Source organism: Equus asinus, chromosome 13 (genome assembly GCF_041296235.1).
Source record: "Equus asinus isolate D_3611 breed Donkey chromosome 13, EquAss-T2T_v2, whole genome shotgun sequence".
In the NCBI taxonomy this organism is placed as follows: Eukaryota; Metazoa; Chordata; class Mammalia; order Perissodactyla; family Equidae; genus Equus; species Equus asinus.
In genome coordinates this window covers 45,422,521-45,447,096 of record NC_091802.1, presented here as the reverse complement: position 1 = coordinate 45,447,096, position 24,576 = coordinate 45,422,521, and the positions used below count along the sequence as shown (strand labels likewise).

The 24,576-nt window shown below is 35.4% G+C and overlaps 1 protein-coding gene across 1 annotated transcript; it reads right to left on the bottom strand.

The window, feature by feature from the left end:
• Window positions 1–603: 603 nt before the first annotated feature.
• Window positions 604–23,299, bottom strand: LOC139040099 (EF-hand calcium-binding domain-containing protein 13-like). The gene is made up of 12 exons (XM_070483928.1): window positions 23,246–23,299; window positions 14,867–14,920; window positions 14,175–14,279; window positions 13,579–13,632; window positions 12,699–12,803; window positions 12,037–12,090; window positions 11,248–11,352; window positions 8,507–8,560; window positions 7,723–7,827; window positions 5,486–5,539; window positions 1,192–1,293; window positions 604–674 (listed from the first exon to the last, which is right to left on the bottom strand). The coding sequence occupies exons 2-12, from the start codon at window positions 14,889–14,891 to the stop codon at window positions 604–606; spliced, it is 834 nt and encodes a 277-aa protein (XP_070340029.1). The 5' UTR covers window positions 14,892–14,920; window positions 23,246–23,299.
• Between the last annotated feature and the right edge of the window lie 1,277 nt (window positions 23,300–24,576).

Below are 24,576 nucleotides of genomic sequence, written 5' to 3'. Positions count from 1 at the left end.
ATACTTGTGCTGCTCTAGTCTTTTCTCTAAAACCAGAATGAAAAGGAAAGACAGAATGAAAGATTTCCTAATAAAAAGAATCAAATGTTAAATAAGAAATAGAATTTGTTCCTTAAGGTTAGCAAATAAAGTGTATTCCTAATACTGGGAATAACATCACACAGTACAAAAGCAAATCTAGTCGTATAATTATCCAGAGATTATGATGAGAGATGGTTAGTATAATAAAGTTACAATTAACAAAGTATGACATATTTTACTTTATTTTACTAAAACTATGTGATTAGCTGCTTGCAATGGACTTAACTATTTTTAATGCTGCAGCCTGATTTTACTGTGTTCACCTAGTTTTTGGGTCTATAAATACTGGTGAAATACTTTCATTGAAAAAAACCCTAAAAGAATATAAGATTTATTATGAAGAAACAGTCCTTCTGTGTTACTTATAAAACCCAGATAATGTTAGATTAATCTGTTGTCCAGTAGATGCAAATATTTTATCCAAACAAATATTGAAAATTTGTGAACTTTTAAGCCACTGATAGAATACGGGGAAAATACTATTAAACATTTTAGTGTAAATCACGATTTATTGCAAATCATTTATAACAAAATCGTACCCGTAAAAGCTTTTGCTTCTTCCTTCAAAGTTTTCAGAGCCACTTTATTATCAACTGTAACACAAAAGCATAATTTGAAGCCCATAAAATGACATAAAATAGTGTAAAAACACTGTCCTTCCTTCTGACTATAACATCTAGCAACAGCACTTATTAAGTGTACTGGACATTTTTCTAAGCACTTTAGTCATTCAATAAATATTTATTCAGAATATGTTAAGGGCACAGAGTAGAAGAAAAATTACAAACATTAAAATATACTTATTTCAAAATGTAAATTTTACTTTCTATCCCATAAATATAAAATCTTGTATTTGATAACGAAAAGATGGGATTCAAAAGTGGCTATTTTGTAGGGGCCAGATTTCCTGTTCTCAGAATTTGGAAGACTCTTCTATTGACCATGCTACCAGTGCCCAGCATACTATATTCCCAGCTTCTTTGTCACTGTCACTGTCTCATCTCCAACCTTGCCATCTTCCTCATAAAAAGTCCCCTTATTCCTTCCTTTACACTGCTAAAGATACATAAACCGCAAAGCTAAAAAGCCAATGATGTCTAATATGCTTACCACTGACTGGCAGGTTTTGTATCAGATCTTCAAGTTCCTTGTCAGTGAGCTTAATGCCCATGTTGCCTATAACGGTTTCCAGGTTTTTTATATCAACCTCCCCTTAATCAGAAAGAGACAGGCCTGTCAGGAAAATTTAGTGACTCCAAAAAAGTTATTTTAAGTTTTTTACCCTTTGAGAGTCTGAGAAAAGCCATGTATCTTATAGTCCCACAAAGTACACAGTGCACATTTACAAACTGTGCATTAAGATTTAGAGGATGTGCCAAAGCCCATCTATGGACCTCATAAGGTTCATGAAACCTAGCCTTAAAACATCTGCTCCACAATGAAAAAATTAATTCCTATGAATCATGATTATATTTTTCAACATAAAGAGCAAAGATTCACTGAATCAAATATATAAAGGAAATTGACAATGAAATTAAAATTAGGATCCTTTTCTTTAGCCCAATTTGGCAGAGGAGATTAGAGTAACTAATCAGTGAATACAAGACTGGAAACAATAAATAAAGGATTTTTGAACAGCACACAGGATTTTAAAAAAGCTCTCACTACAAGATAATAGCTAATATTGAGAATTTTTTTTTTGTGCCAGGCACCGTATTTCTTATTTTTTGTCATTCAATCTCAGAGAGTTATCATATAACGGTTTACTAAATTCCCTATATAAATAGCTCATCTTTTCCCTTTTTCCATGCAATTATTTCCTCCTTTTTATGTTTACAAACTCTTAGGAAAGTGTGGGATACATTTTTAAACAACAACATGGTTAATTATCTTACTAAGTGACAAATCTGTTTTAAAAAATCACATGGAATCTATATATACGAGAGCAGGATTCATAGTAAAATGATCAGACCAAATGCGGACCTCACATTCAACTGCCTTACTACTTCTCGCTCACATTTGAGATAATTCACACTCATCAGTGCTGTGTTCTTCCTTCCTTCCCTCCTTTCTTCTTTTTGATGCTTAAATTGTCCCAAATGTGACCAGTGGGAATCTATTCAAGCAGACTCTTGTTTCCTTTTGACACGCACACTTTAATGTTTGAATGCTACCTTGCTTTCTGAAACAAGATACCCCAGGCTCACTCTGTTCTTTCACTATCTCAGACCTGAAGCAGCCTTTCCCCAGTGAGCTTTGGAGCTCCTTTTAGTGAGAAAGTTATTTAGAAACCACAATCTGAGGAGTAGTTGTGCTCATTGAAACGAAGATGTCATAGTTTACGGGCCCTTTCAAGCCTTTTCTAGGAAAGTATGGGAAATTCATATTTAAAACAAACAGGCAAACTACAAGCAAACAAGGGTGAGTCAGTGATAGCTTCAATCCAAATTTGCAATTATAAGATTTTCCCTAACTCTTTTGATTTTATATTTCTATCTCGTCTCTGAAACTGAAATACAGTAACCAGTTCCTAACAACATTAGCATATTTATTTGTCATACCATTACCTGTAATAGTCACAATATTGAATTCCAGCATTATTACTAATGATAAAACTATTGAATGAAGTTTAAGATTCTTTTGGAGTTCTTTTTGTAATTAGTCTCTATCTCACTAAGTTTGTTTAATCATAGTACTGCATTTTAAAAGTCACTTGAAATAATTATTTTTCTCTATATAGTTCTATTACCAATTTGATATACAATTAGATTCATTTGTTTATTTTCAATTTTAGAGTTTATTTTTCTTATATATCTAATTTTTCAAAATATTTAAACATTATCATGGTTTATAATTTAAGACTAAATAAGAAGTATACTCAGGGAAGTTTTGTTTCGATCCTGTTCAATCTATTACCTGAGTCCTTCTACAGGTAAACTATTTTTAAAAAATTAGTTTTCAATTTAACCTTCAGGTTGATTTTGCAAAAATAAGCAAATATCTGTCTACTTCACACATACACATGTAGACCCATTTCCTCTTCTTCTCTACATAAAATTTAGCATTCTATAGTGAGGATTCTACATCTTGCTTTTGTCACTTAACAATATATCCTGGAGATCATGCATATAAATATAAATAACCAACAACACACCAAACTTTTGATTGAACTTTCTGGCAGCTTTAAGAAATGTGCCAATGCAGGTTACAGATAAAATGATGTGATAATCCACTATGATAGCAGAAAGGGGAAAACTTTTAAACTTTTAATGATTTGCCTGATTTACTGTAAAGTTAGAAAAAATTTTTTAGTTAAAATTGGAAAAGTTATAGCAAATCTAGGCACAAGCTGGAATTCTATCAATATGAAACATACTCATGTCATTCTTTTCCTTTTCTTCTCCCTGATTTCTCCTCCCCACCCCCCCTTCTTTTAGTACATAACCACTGCATTTTTTTTGGTCTCATCTCCTAACTTAACCCATAGTTTTCTCACTTGAATCAAAGGCAAACTTAGATATTTCTTAGTCTTTGTAGTCCCTGCGTCCTGTGTATATCCCCTCAGATTCTTATTTACCATTTTTGAACATCCCCAGCCATGGTGTCGTTTTGTTCCCAACAGCCAGCACCTGTAGCTTTTATTTGGAAGATGCCCTCATGCTAACAAAGACTGCTTTGCCCTCATGTACAGAAAGCAAAGAAAGTGTGACTGGGTCAGCCAATTACTGAAGACAGGAAAGTATGAAAGCCCTTCCTTTGGGTTATGACAACTCTGAGGTATAATTTAGAGATCTTTAGTGGGATTAGTCTGAAGATATCAGGACTCTGAGATTAGGCCTTTACTTGGCTCCTCCTTCTGTTATGCTTCTCCCACCCAGTTATAGGTTTCCTTTCGTAACACTTCCGTAACAGTTCATCTGCACAGGAACCCTAGTCTTAGGGTCTGCTTCTGAAAACCAGATCTAGGATTATTAGCATTGGAAGTGGTCCTGGGAAGTAGAGTCTAAAGTGGTGTATGCCTTGCTGGACATTTAGCAACAAAGATGCCATTGATGGTAAGTGGAGTGGTGAGAGCGCCTGACACTCTGTACTGTTAAACCTGAGATATTCATCTCTGGTGAATTAATTGCAAAGGGATACAAGTGGAAGGGGATGCAGTCGCTCAGCTGATATTCTCTGAAGTTCGAGAGATATGGGGAAATTATAATTATGACTGTGGAATTGGTTGGTTGTTGCTTAGCAACTTGAGGCATGGTGTAACATCAGAAGGCTTCCATGGCAGCAACTAAAAACTCCCTCATCTCCTATATGCTGTGGAGACAGTGCTGAAGACCAGGATCAGGACCTGACTGTAAGAACAGCAGAACTTCAGAGAAAGCTGAATTTGTAGTCTTGGCAAGTCTTCTACATGACAGTTACAACTCTGATAGGGAGTGGGACACTGAGACTTGACGTGGGAACATTTAGATGGATGCACTTGTTGCCTTAGTAAAGGCAGTGTTTCATGGACCCTCTTGAGGAACATGGTTATCTAGTGAATCTTCAGGTCTTATATAATAGATCCATTTCAGTATGCCCAACTTCTCTGAATTTTGTGTTCTCCCCTCAGCATACTGCCAAGGCAGTTCTAGCATGTTCCCCTAATTTAACGTCGGACATTGTTTTCCAAGCTCCTAAGAGCCATCCCAGCAGTATATTGTCCACCCCAGGTATTTTTGGCAGGGCATTAAAACTGGAGTTATATGAGTATGCACCCATATCCACAAACTCTTCCTATCCAACTTCATTTTCCTCACTCTACTCTGGTTTACCACCTTTAAGATCTTCTCCCAGACATGCTCTCCTAATTCTTGCCAAAACATATTAGCCAGGTATTGTTGTTCCTTCTATGAATTACCTCTTTCTTCCCTTAGCAGGGCCAGCACTTCCTCAGTTGGATCATTCTGAGACTTAAATTTGTTATAGGTCTAGTAGCCAGGAAGGGAAACGGAGGAAAGAAAGTACTCTTTCAAGGCATTTGCCTCAACTGAAGCTTCTGCACAGTTTTTGGGAAAGGAGCAGAGCTCCTATCTCTAGTAAGTAGAAGTAGCCCACCTTCATGAGACTAGAAGTTCAGGAGAATTGGGGGAGCAATCATGTGAATTTTTAACAAAGCTTAATTTTTCCTTTATTCTACTAACCAAGAGAAGACATTTATGAGAACTTCTCTAGAGAATAAGGGTCTTTCTACCAAGATATAACATTAAAATTTTGTTACCAAAACATGGGTACCACAAATTCCAACTCTAGACAAATATTTATAATAAGGCGTATAGTAACAGAATCAACATGAAAATTAGGGTTAATGTAAAATACAATTATTGGGTCAATAGGAATCTTAGATTTATAGTGGCTTTGTACTCACCGGTAATGGCTTTCACTCCTTCCATCACATTAGGTAGATCAATATTCCCATTCACTACAACAAAAAGTCCAAAAGAGACACATAATCAATAATATGAGCTTAGAAAAAAAATAAACTACTCACGTAGCATAATAAAGTCCAGCTAAATTTGACTCACATCACAATTTTAATTGACACTCCTTTAAATGTTTGGATTTCAAGCATTATGTCATATTAATAAGAAGGTCTGATGGAGACTATGGACTCTGGGACAAAGAAAATGTACTCAACTCAGGCTTTTGGAAGCCCTTCTGTTTTGTAACTATAGTTGAAGATTCCCTTGATCAGATATTGGTCAGATATTGTGGCACTACCAAAAAGCTCAGATCGAGGCCCTAATCTAGCCTGGAGTCAATGAAAGCATCAGGTAGGGTTAATAGCTGAGATGAATAAAAGAATTAGAAGCTAAGCAGAAGAAAAAGGAGGACAAAGCATTTTTAACAAGAAGGAGATGAGTTAAGACAGTGATTCTCAAAGTACGGCTCCTGGACCAGCTGCATCAGCATCACTTGGAAACTTGTTAGAAATGGAAATTCTAGGGCCCTATCTAAAACCTACTGAATTAGAAACTCTGGGGATGTGGCCTAGGAATTTGTGGTTTAACAAGCCCTCTGGGTGATTTTGATGCACACTCAAGTTTGAGAACCACTAGGTTAAGAAAAATGAAAGTCTGGGACAGCATGCTATATATGACCAATTTAATATGGCTGGAAGATAAAATGCAAGGTGAGGAGAAAAGAGATCAGGCCAGAGACACAGTTTGAGGTTGAGAGTCTTATAAACTATCACAAGGATATTACTGTTCATCTTTTGGGTTGTGGGAATAAATAAAGAGTTCTAAGAGGGGAGTAACATGGTCAGAATTTGATTTGATGGACCATTTTACCAGCAATATGAAGAACAAATTTGAAGGAGATAAGAATGTAGGTTGAGAGATTAACTAGAATGCTGTTGTAATGTCCAAGCTGGAGATGAAAAGAATCTGAACTTAGGCAGTGAAATCACTTGTTGAGGGTCAGGGATGAATCTGAGAAATCCTTAGGATTAAAAAATTACCAAGTGTTATAATAGGGTATTCCAAATAAAACTTAAGGAGAAGAAGTACAAGTAGGTTATAATGACAGATGACTGAGTAGATGATACTGTAATAAGGAATGCAAAAGTAGAAGTTAATTTATTGAGAAAGAAACTTTGCTTTGGGATATTAAAATTAAAAAACATCTGCAAGGGAAAACCTAAATACAGATGTCTAATGTGAGAGGTTGGGCCTAAAAATAAAGATTCTGAAGTGTTCATTACAGAGGTATAATTAAAAAAATTTTTTTAAAAGATTTTATTTTTCCTTTTTCTCCCAAAGCCCCCAAGTACATAGTTGTGGGTCCTTCCAGTTGTGGCATGTGGGACGGAGCCCCAGCACGGCCCAATGAGCAGCGCCATGTCCGTGCCCAGGGTCTGAACTGGGGAAACCCCGGGCTACCGAAGTGCAGTGCGCGAGCCCAACCACTTGGCCACGGGGCTGGCCCCTGAAAAAATTTTTTTCTGAGCTGATATCAGGAAAGTGGATGAAATCTTTCATAGAATGTATAAAAGTGCAACAAATATTGAGCTAATGAAGGAATCTTGAGAATCCAAGCTCTTAAGAGGCTGTTGAAAGAAGAGTTGTTGAAACAAACAGAGAAGGGAGAGACAAATAGGAATGAGGAAAATCAGGAGAGTGGACCATATAAAAGTGAGACAGAAGAGGTGAGAGCTTCAAGAAGAAAGAACCCACCAAAGAAGAAAGGTGCCACAGATATTAAATAATACCTAAATCATGTCCATAGGATTTTGCTATTAGATCACTGTTTAGCTAACTGGTGAAAGTGGGTTTACCAAGAGTGGCAGGAGCAGATAGCAGATTGCAATGAACAGAGGAACAAATGACAGGTAAATATATGGATTCTGTTGACTTCTCGATACTTTTTCCTAATTTGCTTTCTTACTAATCTAGATCTATTAATGATCCCACTGGCTCCCTGAAATTCCTGATAGCCATAGGGAAAGATGATATTTATTTTAGATTAATTACTCTTACCTTAACATTGGGCTCACCTCTAAGTTTTTAAACATTTATTTGGCACCAATTATGACTATTTTTCAAGACTATCACATAGAAGATAAAGATAACAAGGTGCCCTAAGGATATCTCTAGTGCTCACCATCAACCTGTAGTTTTTCTGATAGTTCAGCAAGTTCCTCTCCTGTGAGCGTGATTCCCATATTTTCCAAACTAGTATGGAGGTTATTCTTCTTAATCTTCCCTTCTTAGGAAAGAGATAGCAAAGCAAAATATAAAAAAGTCATATAATAGCAAAATAAGAGAAACATTTTAAAAGTATTATTATTATTAACTTTAGTGACCACATATTATTAAAACAAAATAAAAGAGACAAAAGCTCATGCTTTTGTTATCATTACATTTCAACAATGCTGAAACCCCAAATAGACTTGTCCACTTGAAGGTTCAAATAGAAAGTCAATAGAAGAGTCAGAATTAGAATTGTATTTCCTTTAATCTATTCTTGTTGACAAGCCTGCATAATGAAACTGTGTTAAGGGTCTTGAACAAGTAGAACTGCAGACCACCAACTTAATTCCTCTGCACAAAAGTAGAGTTATTTTTGTTTATTGACTTGACATATTAGTTATCACTGCAGCTGATCACTGCTCTTTAATAAAGGCCGGGTCTTTTTTCCTTGTTGTTGGGGTTGATTTTTCCTTTTGAGAAAAAGTTGAAAAAGAAATCTAAGAATATACTGGACCTCCTTCCAAGAGAAAGTATATGTTAATAGCAGATAAAATGTAGTTATGCTAAAAGAATCATAAATGACAAATTATATAGGGCCAAGATTCATACTTGAATGAGACGTCTAGACAACTTGGGTAATATGATAAGTCTGGAGAACCTAGATAATATGCCTTATAATTTTGTTTCTTACTTACCTTTGAGAGACTTTATACTCTTCAATAATCTATTACGATATAACTTTCCAGCAGCTGTAAGAAAAGTCATAATTTATGTAATGGTAAAATTAATACGTGAGTCAAAAAATAGCATGAATTAAATAATTTCAGAAAACTTAAAATCTTTTATCCGTATACAAAAATCAGTTGTACTTTTGTATAGTAGCAATGAGCAACTCAAAAATGAAACTAAGAAAGCAATTCCATTTACAAGAGCATTAAAAAGAATAAAATGCTTAAGAAGAAATTTAACAAAAGAAGTGCAAATATTATACTCTAAAAGTGATAAAACATTGTAGAAAGAAATTAAAGAAGACCTAAATAAATGAAAAGACATTCCATGTTCAAGGATTGGAAGACTTAATATTGTGAAGATGGCAATACTCTCCAAATTGATCTATAGAGTTAATGCAATCTTATCAAAATTCCAACTGGTGTTTGCAGAAATTGACAAGCTGATACTAAAATTCATATGGTAATGCAGGGACCCCAAATAGCCAAAATAATCTTGGAAAGAAAAAAGTTGGGAGACCCACACATTCCAATTTAAAAACTACAAAGTTACAGTAATTGAAATAGGGGGTGGGGTTCTGACATAAGACTAGACATATAATTCAATGGAATAGAATTGAGAGTCCAGAAATAAACCTTCCAATTTATGGTCAATTGATTTTTGACAAGGGTGCCAACATCATTCAATGAGGGAAAGAATAGTCTTTTCAACAAATGGTGATGGGACAACCAGATATCCACATGTAAAAGAATATTCTTTTTGATCCCCACCTCACATCATATATAAAAATTAACTCAAAACGGATCAAAGATCTAAACATAAGAACTAAAACTATAAAACTTTTAGAAGAAAACATAGGTGTAAATTTTCTTGACCTTAGATTAGGCAATGTTTTTTTTAGATATGACACCCAAAGCACAAGTAACAAAAGAAAAAAAACCAGACAAACTGGACATCACCAAAATTAAAAACTTTTGTGCATCAAAAGACATCATCAAGAAAGTGAAAAGACAATCCATAGAATGGGATAAAACTTTTGCAACTCATATATCTGATAAGGGACTTGTATCTAGAATATATAAAGAACTCCTACAACTCAATAGTAAAAAGACCACAAAGTTTAAAAGTGGACAAAGGATATGAATAGACTTTTCTCCAAAGGAGATTATACAAACAGCCAATATGCACATGAAAAGATGCTCAACATCATTAGTCACCAGGGAAATGCAAATCAAAACCAGAATAAGATACCACTTCACACCCAATAGGATATAATCAAAGGACAGATAATAACAAGTATTGACAAGGATGTGGAGAAATTGGAACTGTCATACAAGTGCTGGTGGAAATATAAAGTAGTGCAGCCACTTTGGAAAACAGCCTAGCTTTCTCAAAAGTTTAAACATAGAGTTACCACATGACCCATCAATTCTATTCCTAGGTATATACCTAAGACAAACAAAAACCTATATCCACATAAAAACTTGTACATGGGGGTTGGCCTGGTGGTATAGTGGTTAAGTTCACACCCTGCTTTGGTGACCCGGGGTTTGCAGGTTTGGATCCCAAGCATGGACCTACAAACTGCTCATCAAGCCATACTGTGGTGGCACCCCCCATACAAAATAGGGGAAGACTGGCACAGATATTAGCTCAGTGATGATCTTCCTCAAGCTAAAAGAGGAAGATTGGAAATAGATATTAGCTCAGGCAAATCTTCCTCGCAAAAAAACAAAAACAAGAAAACAAAACTTGTATATGAATGTTCATAGGAGCATTATTCATAATAGATAAAATGTGGAAACAACTGAAATGTCCATTAACCAATGAATGGATAAATAAAGCGTGATATATCCATACAATAGAACATTATGGTATATCCATACAATAGAACATTATTTAGCAATAAAAAGAAACAAAGTATTAATACATAACACAACAGGGATGAACTTGGAGAAAACTGTGCTAAGTGAAACTAATTACAAAGGACCACATATTGTATGATTCCACTGTTACAAAACATCCAGAATAGGCAAATCAGTGGAGACAGAAAATAGATTAGTTGCTGCCAAGGGCTGAGGGTGATGAAGGAATTGGAAGCTGACTGCTAATGAGTGCAGGGTATCTTTGGGATAATAAAAATGTTCTAAAATTGACTGTGGTGATGGATGCACAACCTTGTGAATATCCTAGAATCCATTGAATCGCACACTTTATTAGGTTAATTGTATAGTATATGAATATATCTCAGTAATGTTGTTAAAAATTGCTTCACCCAAATTTTCAGCTTTATTTAACAATAAAATTAAGGAAGAACAGCCTTTATCAATATGATAAACTTGTCCCGTCCAGTAGGCCTACTATGCCAAAACATAAATATATCTTTACTTTCTTTTTAATTCTGACTTTAACTTTAATTTCTTCCATTGCTGTCTTATCTCTCTTTTTTCCTTGTTATGATATAAGCCAATTAGCGGCCTGATGGGTAACAATAGACATGTGTTAACTCTGATGGCAACTTATACCTGAAGAGTTGCTTGGATTCTAAAATAAACTCTAAATGACACTACTAGTTTTTATATGTAACTTAAATTTTAGTTTTTAAAAAATGTTCTTCTATCATGTTTTAGAAGAAATTAAAATTTTCATAGAGATCCACAAAAATCCAAGCTTCCTGGAAGCTCCCACAGATACTTGTATGGCTCACCATCAGTTGGCAGTACTTTCAGCAGCTTCTCTAATTCCTTATCCGTGAGCTCAATTCCAAGATTCTCCAAAATATTTTTTAGATCACTAGACTCAATCTTCTCACCTTGAAAAATAGGAGATTGGGTATGTATGCATACATCATCATTTGAGATAACAGCAATTATTTCTAACTAAAAGTTATTCTATGATGATTAATACCATCCCAATTTTCAGGTTGAAGACTAAAGTAAAGACAAAACTTTTCAACTATAGAATCAATATATAGGTTAAATCAAATTTATTTCCTTAATAAAAACAAGAAAGTTTCTCCTAAAATTAGGGAAATACTACTTCCAGAATAAAATATGATCAGTTAATTAAAAAAAGATGCTTATACGAATTTTTCTTCAAAAAGTATTTTACTTTAAAAAATAAGAATTATATGATGAATACAATGAAGACATTATCTAGATCATTTTTAGGTTTCACTGTCTGATTTGCTGTGCCTCTCCATAGATTTTTCTGTGCCATTCTACACTGTGGTTATTAAACACTGGTGAATTGAATCATATTGTTGTCATAAACAACAGAGATTATAGAATTTGAAAGCAAGAAATGGTATGGTACTTTCATTCTAAAAACTTAGATAATTTTATATCAATATATGGAGCATTAGAGGCAAATATTTCATTAATAAGTATAGAGAAATACTAGAATTTACAAGTCAATGATAGAATAATGGGAAATATCTGGGAAAAAATTAATGTAGATAACTGCAATCCTAATTTTACAGTTACTTTTCACTCACCTGTAAAATCTAAGACTTTTTCCATCAGTGTTTCTAGAGGAATTTTCTTATCAACTACAGGAGAGGATCAAAATCACATTGAGATATAATACAAAAGTTTGTGAAAAAACAGGAATAACTTTTGCACTTATTATGTGTTAGGCACCGTCCTAATTGTTTTTTATATTTATTTAACAAATACTTATCGAACATACTTTCTAGATTATTATTTTACCCAATTTTTACGCTTTTAACAAGTAGGAAAAAAAGAAAATTCTAATTATGAAAACCATACAACTGCACTGATCCAATTTCTGGACTATAATGTCTCAAACTTATCTGTGTTAGTAAGGGGAACTAATTCAGAAGTGGGTACATCTCAAGAATCTGCATTCTTGTATTCAAAATTTGAAAGGCTCTACTACTAACCATGACACTTGTAGAGAGCATGAAAGTCACACATATCACAAATATCAAAGACCAAGGTTTTAATTTTGACTTTGTTAACTGGATGCTCATAAACTCAAATGACATTCTCTATGTTTTGGTCATTGACAGTATCACCACACTGCTCTTCCCCCCTTCTTCTTATGGAAAATGGCATTTCTTCCCTTATATATACTCAAAGGTTCTTTTAACTAAACTCTCTGTAGGATAAATATCGTATCTGATAACATGCTTACCACCAACATGTATATTTTGAGTCAGATCTTTAAGTTCTGTATCTGCAAGTTTGATACCCAGGTTATTCAGAATGGTGTCCAGGTTGTTGATATTGACCTTCCCACCTAAGTAAAGTAACAATCCGTAAAGAATATTAAATAACTCCAAAAGAGAAGTTCTTAAACTTTTTTGATACACATATCCCATTGTGAATTTCTTGAACAGTATATGATTACTCACAAAGTTCACACACTATTTCTGGCAGATTATGTACTCACTAAAGCCTATTGAAGGATTCCCTCAAAATCTACTAACTTAAGGTTAAGAATGTTTTCTCTAAAGGGAAAAAATTAACTAATGTTCAACAATTTTAGCACAGAGACCAAATATTTTAAGCCTACAAAAAAGTCAACTTTGAAGTTAGAATTAAGGCCACTTCCTTTGAGACTTGTCTTGGGGGACAGCCTACACAACACAAAGTTTTAAATGGCATTCAATAAATGCTCAGAGAATTCTGGTTTTGGAGGCAAACATTCTTTACTTCTAAGTGATATGTGGGTCGACTTTTGATGAATGAACTCCCAGTTTAGTTTTTTTCCTGCTACTTACTAAATTACTTGAATTACTGCTGATCATTTTTGCTTTTTTTTTTCTATACAAACTCAAAAGTTGATATTTCTTTTCCTGAAAAGTTTGGAAAAATCAAAAGAGTGTGTGGGACTTCAATTCCAAAATAGAACATGAGATTCATCTGCTAAAGTAAAGACTGAGCTCTAAAAAAGTATAAATTTACAATCAGTATATATGACAGATGGCAGCATTCACAAATTCAACATCTTGAAAACAGTAGAATCTGAGGATCGTATATTCATTTGCATTCTCATTATGTTTCTCACTCACCTTTAAGAGACTTCACACCTTCTAGCAACCTGTTCTTAAAGATCTTGTTATCATCTATAAAAAGGGGCACAATTCAGGTCATAGAGAAATGATGCAGCTATTCACTAAAATTATTTCAGGAAAGCTGAGATTTTCATGATTTGCTGTAGAAATTTCTCACATTAAAATAAAATTTGAGATAAAATTAGGGAAAATTTGTAATACAGTGAATCCACCCAAAAGTTAGCACACAAGGCACTCTACAATATGCACAACTCTCTTTTTGCGTGTGTGATTCCGCCCCTCACCTTTTATCCCCTTCTAGTTTAACATCATCTCTTTTCCTTTCTTATTTCCCACAATCACCTATAGGTATCTAAGAGGTAAGGGTAACCTTAGAAATTTCTTCCCCTTGATGGCATGATTCAACGTGATAGAGATGTTTATTCCAAAACTAAGAGCTAAACTGCAAAGATGGGAATTTCCCTCAGGAACATTTAAATTATCTTGAGACGGGTTTTTATTTTTTTTGCATCTTAGCAAATGGGAATAGTTTGAGTTTTCAAAAAAAGCTTAAAAGAACCCTTTAAGGTCACATCAGTATTTGAAATGCTTACCATTTAAAGGCAGGTTTTTCACCAGTTCCAAGCATTCCTTATCTGTGAGCTCTATGCCAATGTTTTCCAGAATAGTTTTCACATCTTTGACATCAACCTCCCCTCCTTAAAAAAGACAGACATCATTACATATATGAATTTAAAGGTTCATCTAATGATTCCAAATAGGGAAAATTAGTCTATGGCTATAGCATGACTAGGTACAGGATGAAGAGCAAAGGCTAATGAGACGTCTCCAAGTACACTGACTACGACATTCACTGAAAAAAAATTTGATCTCTGAATGCTAATAAAAGAAAGTACAATCATAATGACAATGGCAAGGCAACTCTGAACCCAGTGAAATCTACATTAAGTATCTCTTTTTTCAATTAGAATATTGTAATGACAGTCAAATAATTGTATCAACTAAGGTAAGATCTGTTAGTCTCATCTTTATAAGTTATCAGGAGTCTTTACAAAAGGACTTCACCTATTATTTTACTGATATAGAATTTGGCTGTTCTAAAAAAGAAAAGAGTAAAATATATAAATGAAAAATACATCAGAAAATAAGTGAATTGCTAGTAATTGTTTTAAACAGTTAATAAATAAGGAGATAAATGCCATAACTACCATGGCAATTAAGGGATAATGAAAAAATACAATTACTGTAAATACTAAACATCTTAGATTTATAAATTCTTACTTACCTGTAGTAGCTTTTACTCCGTCCATCACCTGTTTCAGACCAGCCTTCCCATTAGCTATAAGAAAAGACTCAATGAAGATAATATCACAAGCTCAGAAAACAAACTTCAGACATATATTTTGTCGAAACAATCTCACTCAAATTTTCCTACAGTTTTGTTTTACCTGAGATCATTTATTAAATGGCTGGATCTCATGTAAGTAAGGTGATCTACATTAATATAAAGGTCTCTTATATTTTAGAATCTGGGTCAGGAAAAGTATACTTTTCCTAGTATTTGGAAGCCATTATAAGCCACAGCTGAAGATATTATTGCAGGTAGTCTGGTAACTTTACTTCATGTACCAACAAACAGAACCTGGTATGTTCTAAGAGGTTCGTGCAGGAGGTAATGCATGAACTATACTAGTGTATTAGTAGAGATTGATCAGAAATACAGAAGGATAGAAGAGACTTCACATGGAGGAAAGGTTGAGAAAAGAGAAAGGCTAGGGATATCCTGCTATGTATGTGAAACTACAAGTAGTTCTACATGACTTGAGGAAAAAATGAGAGAAGATATGATATCAGAAGGCAGATGGAGCTTGAAGGTCTTGTGCGCTATGATAAGAATCTTTGAATTCATTGCAGAGTGAAGATTTCAGTAGACAGAGGGATGGACAGAACAATGGGCCAGTTGACTTCATTTACAGATTTTCATATCCCTATTCTTTTGCTTTCTTGTTAATCTAGATCTATTAGAATCCTAACAGCACCCTCTGTAATTATTGGTATATCTAAGGAAAGATAATGCTGATTTCAGATTAATTATAATGAAGCTCCAAGATTCATTCTGTCTTTAACATTGGGCTCTCCTCCAAATTTTCTAACAGGTATCTATCAATTAAATATATTTTTTAAACATATGAGATATAAGGCAAAGACAGAAAGATGCCCTGAAGATACCTATAGCGCTCACCATCAACTTGTAGGTTTTCTGACAGATTTGCAAGTTCCTCTTCTGTGAGCTCGATTCCCAATCTTTCTAGAGTACTATCCAGGTTATTTACATGAACCTTGCCCCCTTAGGAAAGAGACAATGTAGAAACATGAAAAAAGTGTACTGTACCAAAATTTTGCATGAGTAATATTATTTTTAGTATCTTGAATGACTGTGGTGGTTTTGTACTTCATCAACTTAGCTAAGTTGAAACTATATTTCCAAGAATTTCCTTTCCTGTATGGCTTTATTTATTTATAATTTATCATTTACTTATTTTTAAAGACAATTGCATAATTGCTTCTAGACCCATAATCAGACTCAAGGTCCAGCAGGCCTTTGGTAGTAAGATACCAAGTCTGACTTGTAAAGAGTTGGAATACACTTCAAAAGAACTGTAAAAGTTTTACTAATTTATATGGTTAGAATAGATCCCAAGGGTTTTTGACCTGGGTGGAAAACAGATAATGTTAGATTGAGCTGAATTTGATGATATGGGTGTATTATAAGCAGAGAGTCTGAATTCATTGTGTTAGCTCAAGTGGTAGGAATGGCTCTAACACTTTGCCAAGTCATTTGACTGAAGCCGAGGCCCAAAGATGGCCTATACTAAGTGAAGCTGAAATGTCTGAACTTCCTTGGTACACTATAGAGCAACATTGTTCAAAGAAACATAATTTAATCCACAAATGTGAGCCACAGATGTAGTTTTAAATTTGCTAAGAGTCATATTAAAAAAGTAAAAAGATAGATGAAATAAATTTTAATAAATTTTATTTAATCCAATATTTCTAACAAATTATCATTTCAAATGTAACCAATATAAAAATGATTAATTAGCTATTTTACATTTTTTGTGCTAAGACTTTGAAGTTCAGTGTGTATTTTACACTTACAGCACATCTCAATTTGGACTAGTCACATTTCAAGTGTTCAGTAACTACATGTGGCTAGTGGCTAGTGTACTGGATGGCACAGTTATAGAAGAAAGTATCTAAAAGAATGCGGGGATCAGAATGCTGGAGTGGAATTATCACGTAAGACCTGCTCACTCACCTTCTCACTGTGTTCCCTGGGAAGGTCTAGAGCAGGGCTTTAAATGTGGCTTTGGAGACCACGCCAGTCTGAAGTCACTATTCAACTCTGCCATTGCAGTGCAAGAGCAGCCACAGACAGTACATATACAAGAGTGTCTGTGTTCCAACAGAGCTCTACCTTTATTTATAAAACATGTGGCAGATTGGATTTAGCCCAAAGTCTGTAGTTTCCTGACCTCTGATCTAGAGGATATCTTTATCAAGGCTGCAAGAAATACATTCATTAGGAGATCCCAGCATCCTTGACAAGCTCTGTGGTAGCTATTCTCTGTAGGCCAGAAATGATGGTGGAAATGCTGCCAATGAACCAAGTTCTCTGAATTCAGTGTTGATAATGGAATCTTGGGGTGGCAGGAGCCAAGTTGTGGCACTAAATTGCCAGAGACAAGATGGATATGGTTACCATAAAAGGCAGTAGGGTCAAGGCAGCAATCAGAATGGTTTAACTCATAAAGATATTTGGCATTGCATAAATAATTGTGGTACCCCCAGAGCAGAAACAGATGGATAGCCTACTAAAGATTTGCTTGGTCTGAATAAGCAAAAAAGTTCTAGATCTGGTGAACAAAAGTCTACCTTGAATAACAACGAAAGAGAGCTATAGCCCCTCAATCAATTCCCAGACGTTGAACCAATTAACAAGAGTTAGAGCCCCTTGATTGAAGAGGAGAACAGGTCTCCTTGAAGATGGCATCTGGGGACTTATCTCAGGATAACTGTGCATTGGAGAAGGGGATATAAGCAGACTTTTTTGGGAAGTACTGTACACTGGCTCTGAACCAAAATGTGACTGTGGTCCACCATCCAGAGTAGGGGTTTATGGGAGTAAGGTAAGCATTATCATAGAGTTTTGGCTTGGTTCCATCACACAATAGATCTGGAGGATCATTGAAATGACCCTGTGGTCATTTCCCCAATTCCAGATGCAGAGTTGGAATAGACATACTGAGCAATTGGCAGAATTCCCACATATGTTCCCTGACTTGAGGATAAGTGCTGTTATATTAGGAAAGATCCAGTAAAATTGTCTTCACTTACCCAAATTATAAACCAAAAGCAATGTGACATTTCTTAAGAGGTAGCAGAGATTAGTACTACCATAAAGAATTTGAAAGATGCAAGGGTGGTGATTCTTATCATATTCCCATTCAATTTGCCTATACGATCTGTGCAGAAGACAGCTCTTAGAGAATGACAATTGATTATTGCAAACTTAATTAGGTGGTCGCTCCAATTGCAGCTACTATTCCAGATGTGGTTTTGTTATTGATGCAAATCAACAATATCTCCTGACACCTGGTATGTAGTCATTGATCTGGTGAATGCTTTTCTTCTTTATGCTTATTAGTAAGAACCATATGAAGCAGTTTTCTTTCAGCTGGTACAGCTAGCAATATACCTTTACTGTCCTATCTCAGGGCTATATCAACTCTTCAGTCCTAGGTCATAATCTAATCTGTAGGGACCTTGATCTCCTCTTCATTCCATAAGACACCATGCTGGCCCATTATACTGATGATGAAATGCTGATTGGACCTGGTGAGCAGGCAGTAGCACCTAATCTAGATAATTTGGTAGGGCACATGCATGTCAAAAGGTTGAAAACAAAGCCCACAAGGACTTACTACTTTGGTTAAATTCCAAAGGTCCTGTTGTCTAGGACAATTAAAAAATAACCCTTCTAAGGTGATACGGAAGCTGGATGGAGCCTTTGGAAGAACACTGACAAGAGATTTTCACATTCTGAGGTATATGGGGTAAATATTCAAGTTCAAAACTGATTCAGCTTGAACTAGAAAGCCTGACTTATGGCCTACCAAACATACATTGTACATCTGCTTTGCCATTAAAGTAAGGAATCTCTCTTGAGATAAAGAATGCATACTTCCCCTCCTATGCCCTACTGGTAACAACGCTCTATTGGTAATGCCCGGATTAGTCTCTTTCCTGTTATCATGGTCATGTTGATCATGTTGATCTGCTAATTTGCAACCAAATACCTATTTGAAAATCTATCCTGAATGCGTTTAATGTACCTTCTTTGTTCTAAAAAGATATAAGACTGTACTGAAACCCATGCTTCTCTGGAACACCTTGTAAGGCCTTCCCGGGTTATAATCCTCACCCTGGCTCATAATAAACTCACCCCAATTTTTACTTACAGGTTGGTTATAGATTATTTGTGTCAACAACACTATGGGTGAATCCAGCAAAGATCTTTAGGATTTTTGATCAAGGATATGACATTCTCTGCAGATAATTATTTTACTTTTGAGAAACAGTTTCTAGCTTGCTACCTACCCCTCAGGAGGCTGAATACTTGCCCAATGATCACTAAGTTACCATGCAAACTGAGCTGCCCATCTTGAAGTAGATATTATCTGACCCATCAAATCATAAAGTTGGGCATGCATGACAGCACCCTGTTAACAAATGAAAGTGTTTTATACAGGATTGGGCTTAAGCAGATCCTGAAAGCATAAGTAAAGTGCATGAGCAAGGAGCCCAGATGCCCATGCCCACTCCTCTTTGTATATTGCCTCTTTTCTTTCAATCTATAGCTAGGTTTTGTGAAGAATTCTCCATGGGAGGAATGACATCATCAAAATGGTGATATAGGAGTTTTCTACTGTCTCACCCTCTAAGAACAATCACCATGGACAAGAGAGCCTTTGAAGTCCAGGAGTCCAGTGGAGAAGTTCTGTCACACCTTTGGAGCAAAAAACCCAAGACTGATACACTGAAGAGAGTAAGAGGAACAGTTTCACTTTACCCTCATCAGTCCTCCCCAAAGACAGCACAGTGCAATGCCAAGAGAGACCTTCTAGGCTCATGAATTCTCCCATGGAGGGAAGCAAGAGCATGTGAGTGAGCACCCAGCTTCCCCAGCTATGCAAAATGCTGTCAAATGATGCTCACCCCATCCAAATCACTGAGTCATGAACTGCATGACTCGGGGGAAGACAGCAGCCAAGTCATGGAATAAAAAGTATCAAAGGGATGTGGATCCTACTAACTGCTTGGCAGATTCCACCAGGAAGCCCACCCATGAGCCTTTGGAGATGCCTGAAGATCTGCCCAACTGGCCATGGGCACCCCTAATGCTCTGTGCACCTCCCCCATCCCTATGGTTGGCTCCCTGTGTGTGCCCCTAACAGCAGCAAGAGCAAGCCTTTGCAGATGGCTAATGATCATGCTCAGAAAGCCAGCCCAACTAAGCATGATGGGAAAAAGCACAGAAACCCGAGAATTTAGATCACTCAGGGAAAGCAAACAAGAGGCTCTCAGCAACTGGCCTGGCTTTGTAGGCATACAATCTTAAGAATTCCCCCTCAAGAGGGAACAAGAAGAATGGAGCGGACATATCTGTAGAAATGGTCTGAGAAAGCCTCAGAATCCTTTACAGGACTGATGGAGGCATTTCTCTCCTGAAGCCAGTCAGAAAATACTGGAGGAGGTGATGCTTCTTCAAATGTGAAGACAGCAACACAAGGCTTCAAGGAACACGAAAAATCAAGGAAACATGACACCACCAAAGGAACACAATAGTAACCAACCCCAAAGAAATGGAGATATGTGATTTGTCCAATAAAAATTTCAAAGTAGTTGTTTTAAGGAAGCTCAGTGAGCTACCAGAAAATACAGAAAGACAATTAAATGAAATCAGGAAAACACTAAAGAAGAAAATGAGAGGTTTAATAGAGATAGAAATCATGAAGAAGAGCCAAATAGAAAATCTAGAACTGAAGAATACAATGAATGAAATAAAAAATGCAACAGAGAGCATCAACAGAAGACTGGATCAAACAGAAGAAAGAATCTGTGTGGTAGAAGACAGATCATTTGAAATTACCCAGTTAGAGGAGGAAAAAGAGTGAAGAAAACCTATATGAACTACGGGATGCCAGTAAGAGAAACAATCTATGTAATACTGAGTCCCAGAAGGAGTAGAGAGAGAGAGAAAGGGGCAGAATGCTTATTTAAAGACATAAAGGCTGAGAAGTTCCCAAATCTGGCAAGAGAGTTGGACAGCCAAGTTCATAAGATTCTTAGATCCCCCCAAAACTTCAACCACAAATGAATTTCTCCAAGATGTATTATAGTAAAACTGTCTAAAATCAAAGACAGAGATTCTGGGGATTGAATATACAGTATGGTGACTATATTTAACAATATCATATTATATACTTGAAAGTTTCTAAGAGAGTAGATCTCAAGTATTTTCACCAAAAAAAAAATTATGAGAGGTGATGGATGTGATAATCATTCTGCAATATAGTGTGCATCAGGCCATCATGTTACATGTCAATTGCATATAAACTAAGTGGGGAAAAAAAAAGAATATCCTATGACCAATTGACTGAAGAAAGGAAAAAACTGGGTCTGGGCCACTTTGTCTTCCTCTTGCTATGAATGAACAAGTAAAGAAAGGGATGACTTTGTGGTTGGAGTGATTGATCCTGACCAATACAGGGAAATTGAGCTACTACCTCTCAAGAATCTAGGACACCTATTGGTATTCCCTTGTCCTGTGATTAAAGTTAGTTGTAAATTAAACAACTCAATACAATACAGGCGGGACTGATAATGGTCCTTATCTTTCAGGAGTAAAATTTAGGATCACCCACCAGGTAAGGAGGTAGGAGCAGCCAAAGGGTTTAGTGAGGTAAAAAGCAATATGAAATGTAAGTGGAAGAAGAAAGATATTATACCAGCTACAACCACACGACCAGTTGCTAAAAGACTGCACAGAATTGTAATACTTATGAGTATTTCTATATTACTTTCATATAAACATATTTGTGAATATTTTAGCCAATTCTTTTCTTTTTATCTCCTCTCCCATCCACCCATCATTTATATAAGATTTGTTAAGAGTAGGTAGCCTTATATGTCATTGTTTAAGTTAGAGGATGTCAAGGAGGAATGTGACTCAATTAGAAAATAAATGGATATAATCTAGAGATGGATGAAGTGATAGCAGGGATTTTCTGAGAAGAGGGTTAACATAGTTTTGGTTGTATGAGAAATGGTCATTATTGTTTTTATTTGAAATATAAGAAGAGTTAAAGAGGTATGTATGGATGCCAAATTGCCAAGGGATGGATGGTGATGGATTTTCATTGTGTCAAATTAGTTAAGCTGGAATTATATTTATATAAATTCCTTATATACTTCTGGCTGGCCACAGAAAATTTTGCATGATATTTGGAAGGCAGAAGTGAAGCAGCTGCTATTACAGTTTAAAGGCTGGTGCAGGGAAGGTGCCATTACAGCTCACGATATTGTTGTTAATCTCCTGGTTCACCTTATTGGCATGGGATGGAAGCCAACTAGAACTTCTGGCTCTTGCCACATCTCCTTTAGACACTCCTAGTCTTGGGCTAGGCACATGTACATCTCCATGAAGAAGAATGCCAGTTTCTTTTGCAGGTCACTCATATTCTTAAGGGTGGGGGAAGTAAGATAGATAGACATAGATTCCAGTTTGTACTCATGGGTTCTAGTTTGTCCATGTTCTCTCCAACTCTTTCATGTCCAGTTTTTCTTTCAGAGTGCTGGCCTTTCTGACTATAGTGAATTCAGGACTTTAGGACCACCACCAGAAGGAAAAACAACACTTTTCATATACTTCTTCACCAGCTCTCACAATTGTATAAAGTCTAATCCTTATAATAAATCCCTTATTTTATGTCACTCATAGAGATTTTACTTCCCTAACAAGTCTTAACTAATATGATGGCCATACATTCTTTTAAAATAAAACAAAACAAAACATACAATGTATTTTTTGTCTTTGTATAACTACCATTTAAACAAAGCTAAAATCCCAAATAGACTTATCCAAGTATACAGAGAAAGTCAATAAAATAATTAAAATTAAATCTTGTCTTAGTAAGAAAACAATATTAAGGGGTTTAGGCAAGTGGCACTGTAGACAACAAACCTAGTACTTGTACACAATAAATAGAGGCTATATATATATTTTTTGCCCAAGTTTCTATATTAACTACTTATACAATTGACCAAATTCCTTGGATAAAGCTAATCCCTCACTTCACTTATGCTGTGCTTTCCTAGGTTTGATTGTTTTTTGAGGGGAAGGGAATGTACAGAGTTGAAAAAACTGCAAGAGTGGAACTTCCTACTATATAATATATGCTGTTATCAGGTAAAATGTGGATAGACTGAAAGAATTATAAATAAGGAATTATACCAAAGTGAGGAGCCAGGATTCACAATTAAATGGTATAAAGTTGGGGAATGTCAGACAATATGACTTTTAATTGGGTTTCTTACTCACTGTTGAAAGACTTCAGACCCTTCAGCAACCTCTTTTCATATACCTTTCCAGCAGCTGTAAGAAAAACCATAATTTATGTAATGGTGAAACTAACATGAAATCACAAAGGTGGCATGAATTAAATAATTTCAGAAATAACATTTTAAGAAGCGTTGTCTCTAATTTTTATTCTATTTCGTCTAAAACAACGAAGTTAGGGAAGAGAAACTTTCTCATTGTGACAAACCCTTCCATTCCGGTACCTGAGAGTCGATTTGCTCAAACATAACTATTGCTTCCCTTTCTTTTTACTTCTGCTTCCTATCTTCATTTTATCATTGATCTCTTATTTTTCTTTTTTTCTTTATGATATAAGCAAGTTAGAGGCTTGAGGGGTAACAACACGTTTAGCTGTTAATGTCAACTTTTGTCTGAAGGGTTACTTAACTTCCAATATAAATTCTAAATGACAATGACAAGGTTCCTGTATAACTTAGAACTCATTGTCCTTAATATTTTTTTCTTTCTCACTTTTAGAGGAAAATAAACAGAAACAGAATTTGAGATTTTTACACAGACTTAAAGACACAAATAAATGAGGTTCCTAGATGGCCTCTGTGATTTCTATGATGGCTCACCATCAATTGGCAGTGTTTCCAGCAGCTTCTCTTTTTCCTTATCTGTGAGCTCAATCCCCAGGTTTCCCAGGACATTTTTGAGGTCACTAGAATCAATCTTTTCTCCTTTCAAGAGAGTGGATGGTAGACATAGGAACTTTAGGTACTATGGTATTATCTTAAGTTATAAAATATGTTCTATGCAGGTTAATGATACCCCAATTTCAAGAGGAAGGGCTAAGTAAAAAGAAATATTCTCAATTGTCAAATCACTGGGCATGTCTTATGGTATTTATAAAATACTATATTTAATATAAATTAACGAGAATTTTCCCTAAAGTTGGAAAATACAACTTCCAGAATAAAATCTGATCAATAAATTAAGATAACAGATTCTTATACAAAATTATTCTTCAAAAATATTTGATCCTTGGGTGAGAATTAGTTGATGATTTCAGTGAATACATTATCTTGATTATTTCTAAGCTTCACCATGTCATTTTTCTCTTTTTCTATATGTTTCTGGATTATGTTTATTTGAACACTTGTGAAGCAAGGCATATTGTTGGCAAAAACAACATAGAATTTAGGATTTCAAACTGACATATAGTCTTGTATCCTATTGCAAAAGTTTTCCTAATGTCAGTCTGAGGGGACTTAGATGCATATATTTCATAATAAAACATCAGAATTTAGTAAGATACTAGAAATACCACCGAAGAACAAAATTTTTTT

What these genes read in the sequence shown, in the direction of transcription:
- LOC139040099 (XM_070483928.1), bottom strand. Translation starts at nt 14,891, where the DNA reads ATGGACGGAGTAAAAGCTACTACAG. An exon ending in TCAAAATATACATGTTGGTG is followed by an intron (nt 12,091 to 12,698) that starts GTAAGCATGTTA and finishes CCTCTCCTGTAG; the next exon opens with TTGATAAGAAAATTCCTCTA. An exon ending in AAAAGTCTTAGATTTTACAG is followed by an intron (nt 11,353 to 12,036) that starts GTGAGTGAAAAG and finishes CTATTTTTCAAG; the next exon opens with GTGAGAAGATTGAGTCTAGT.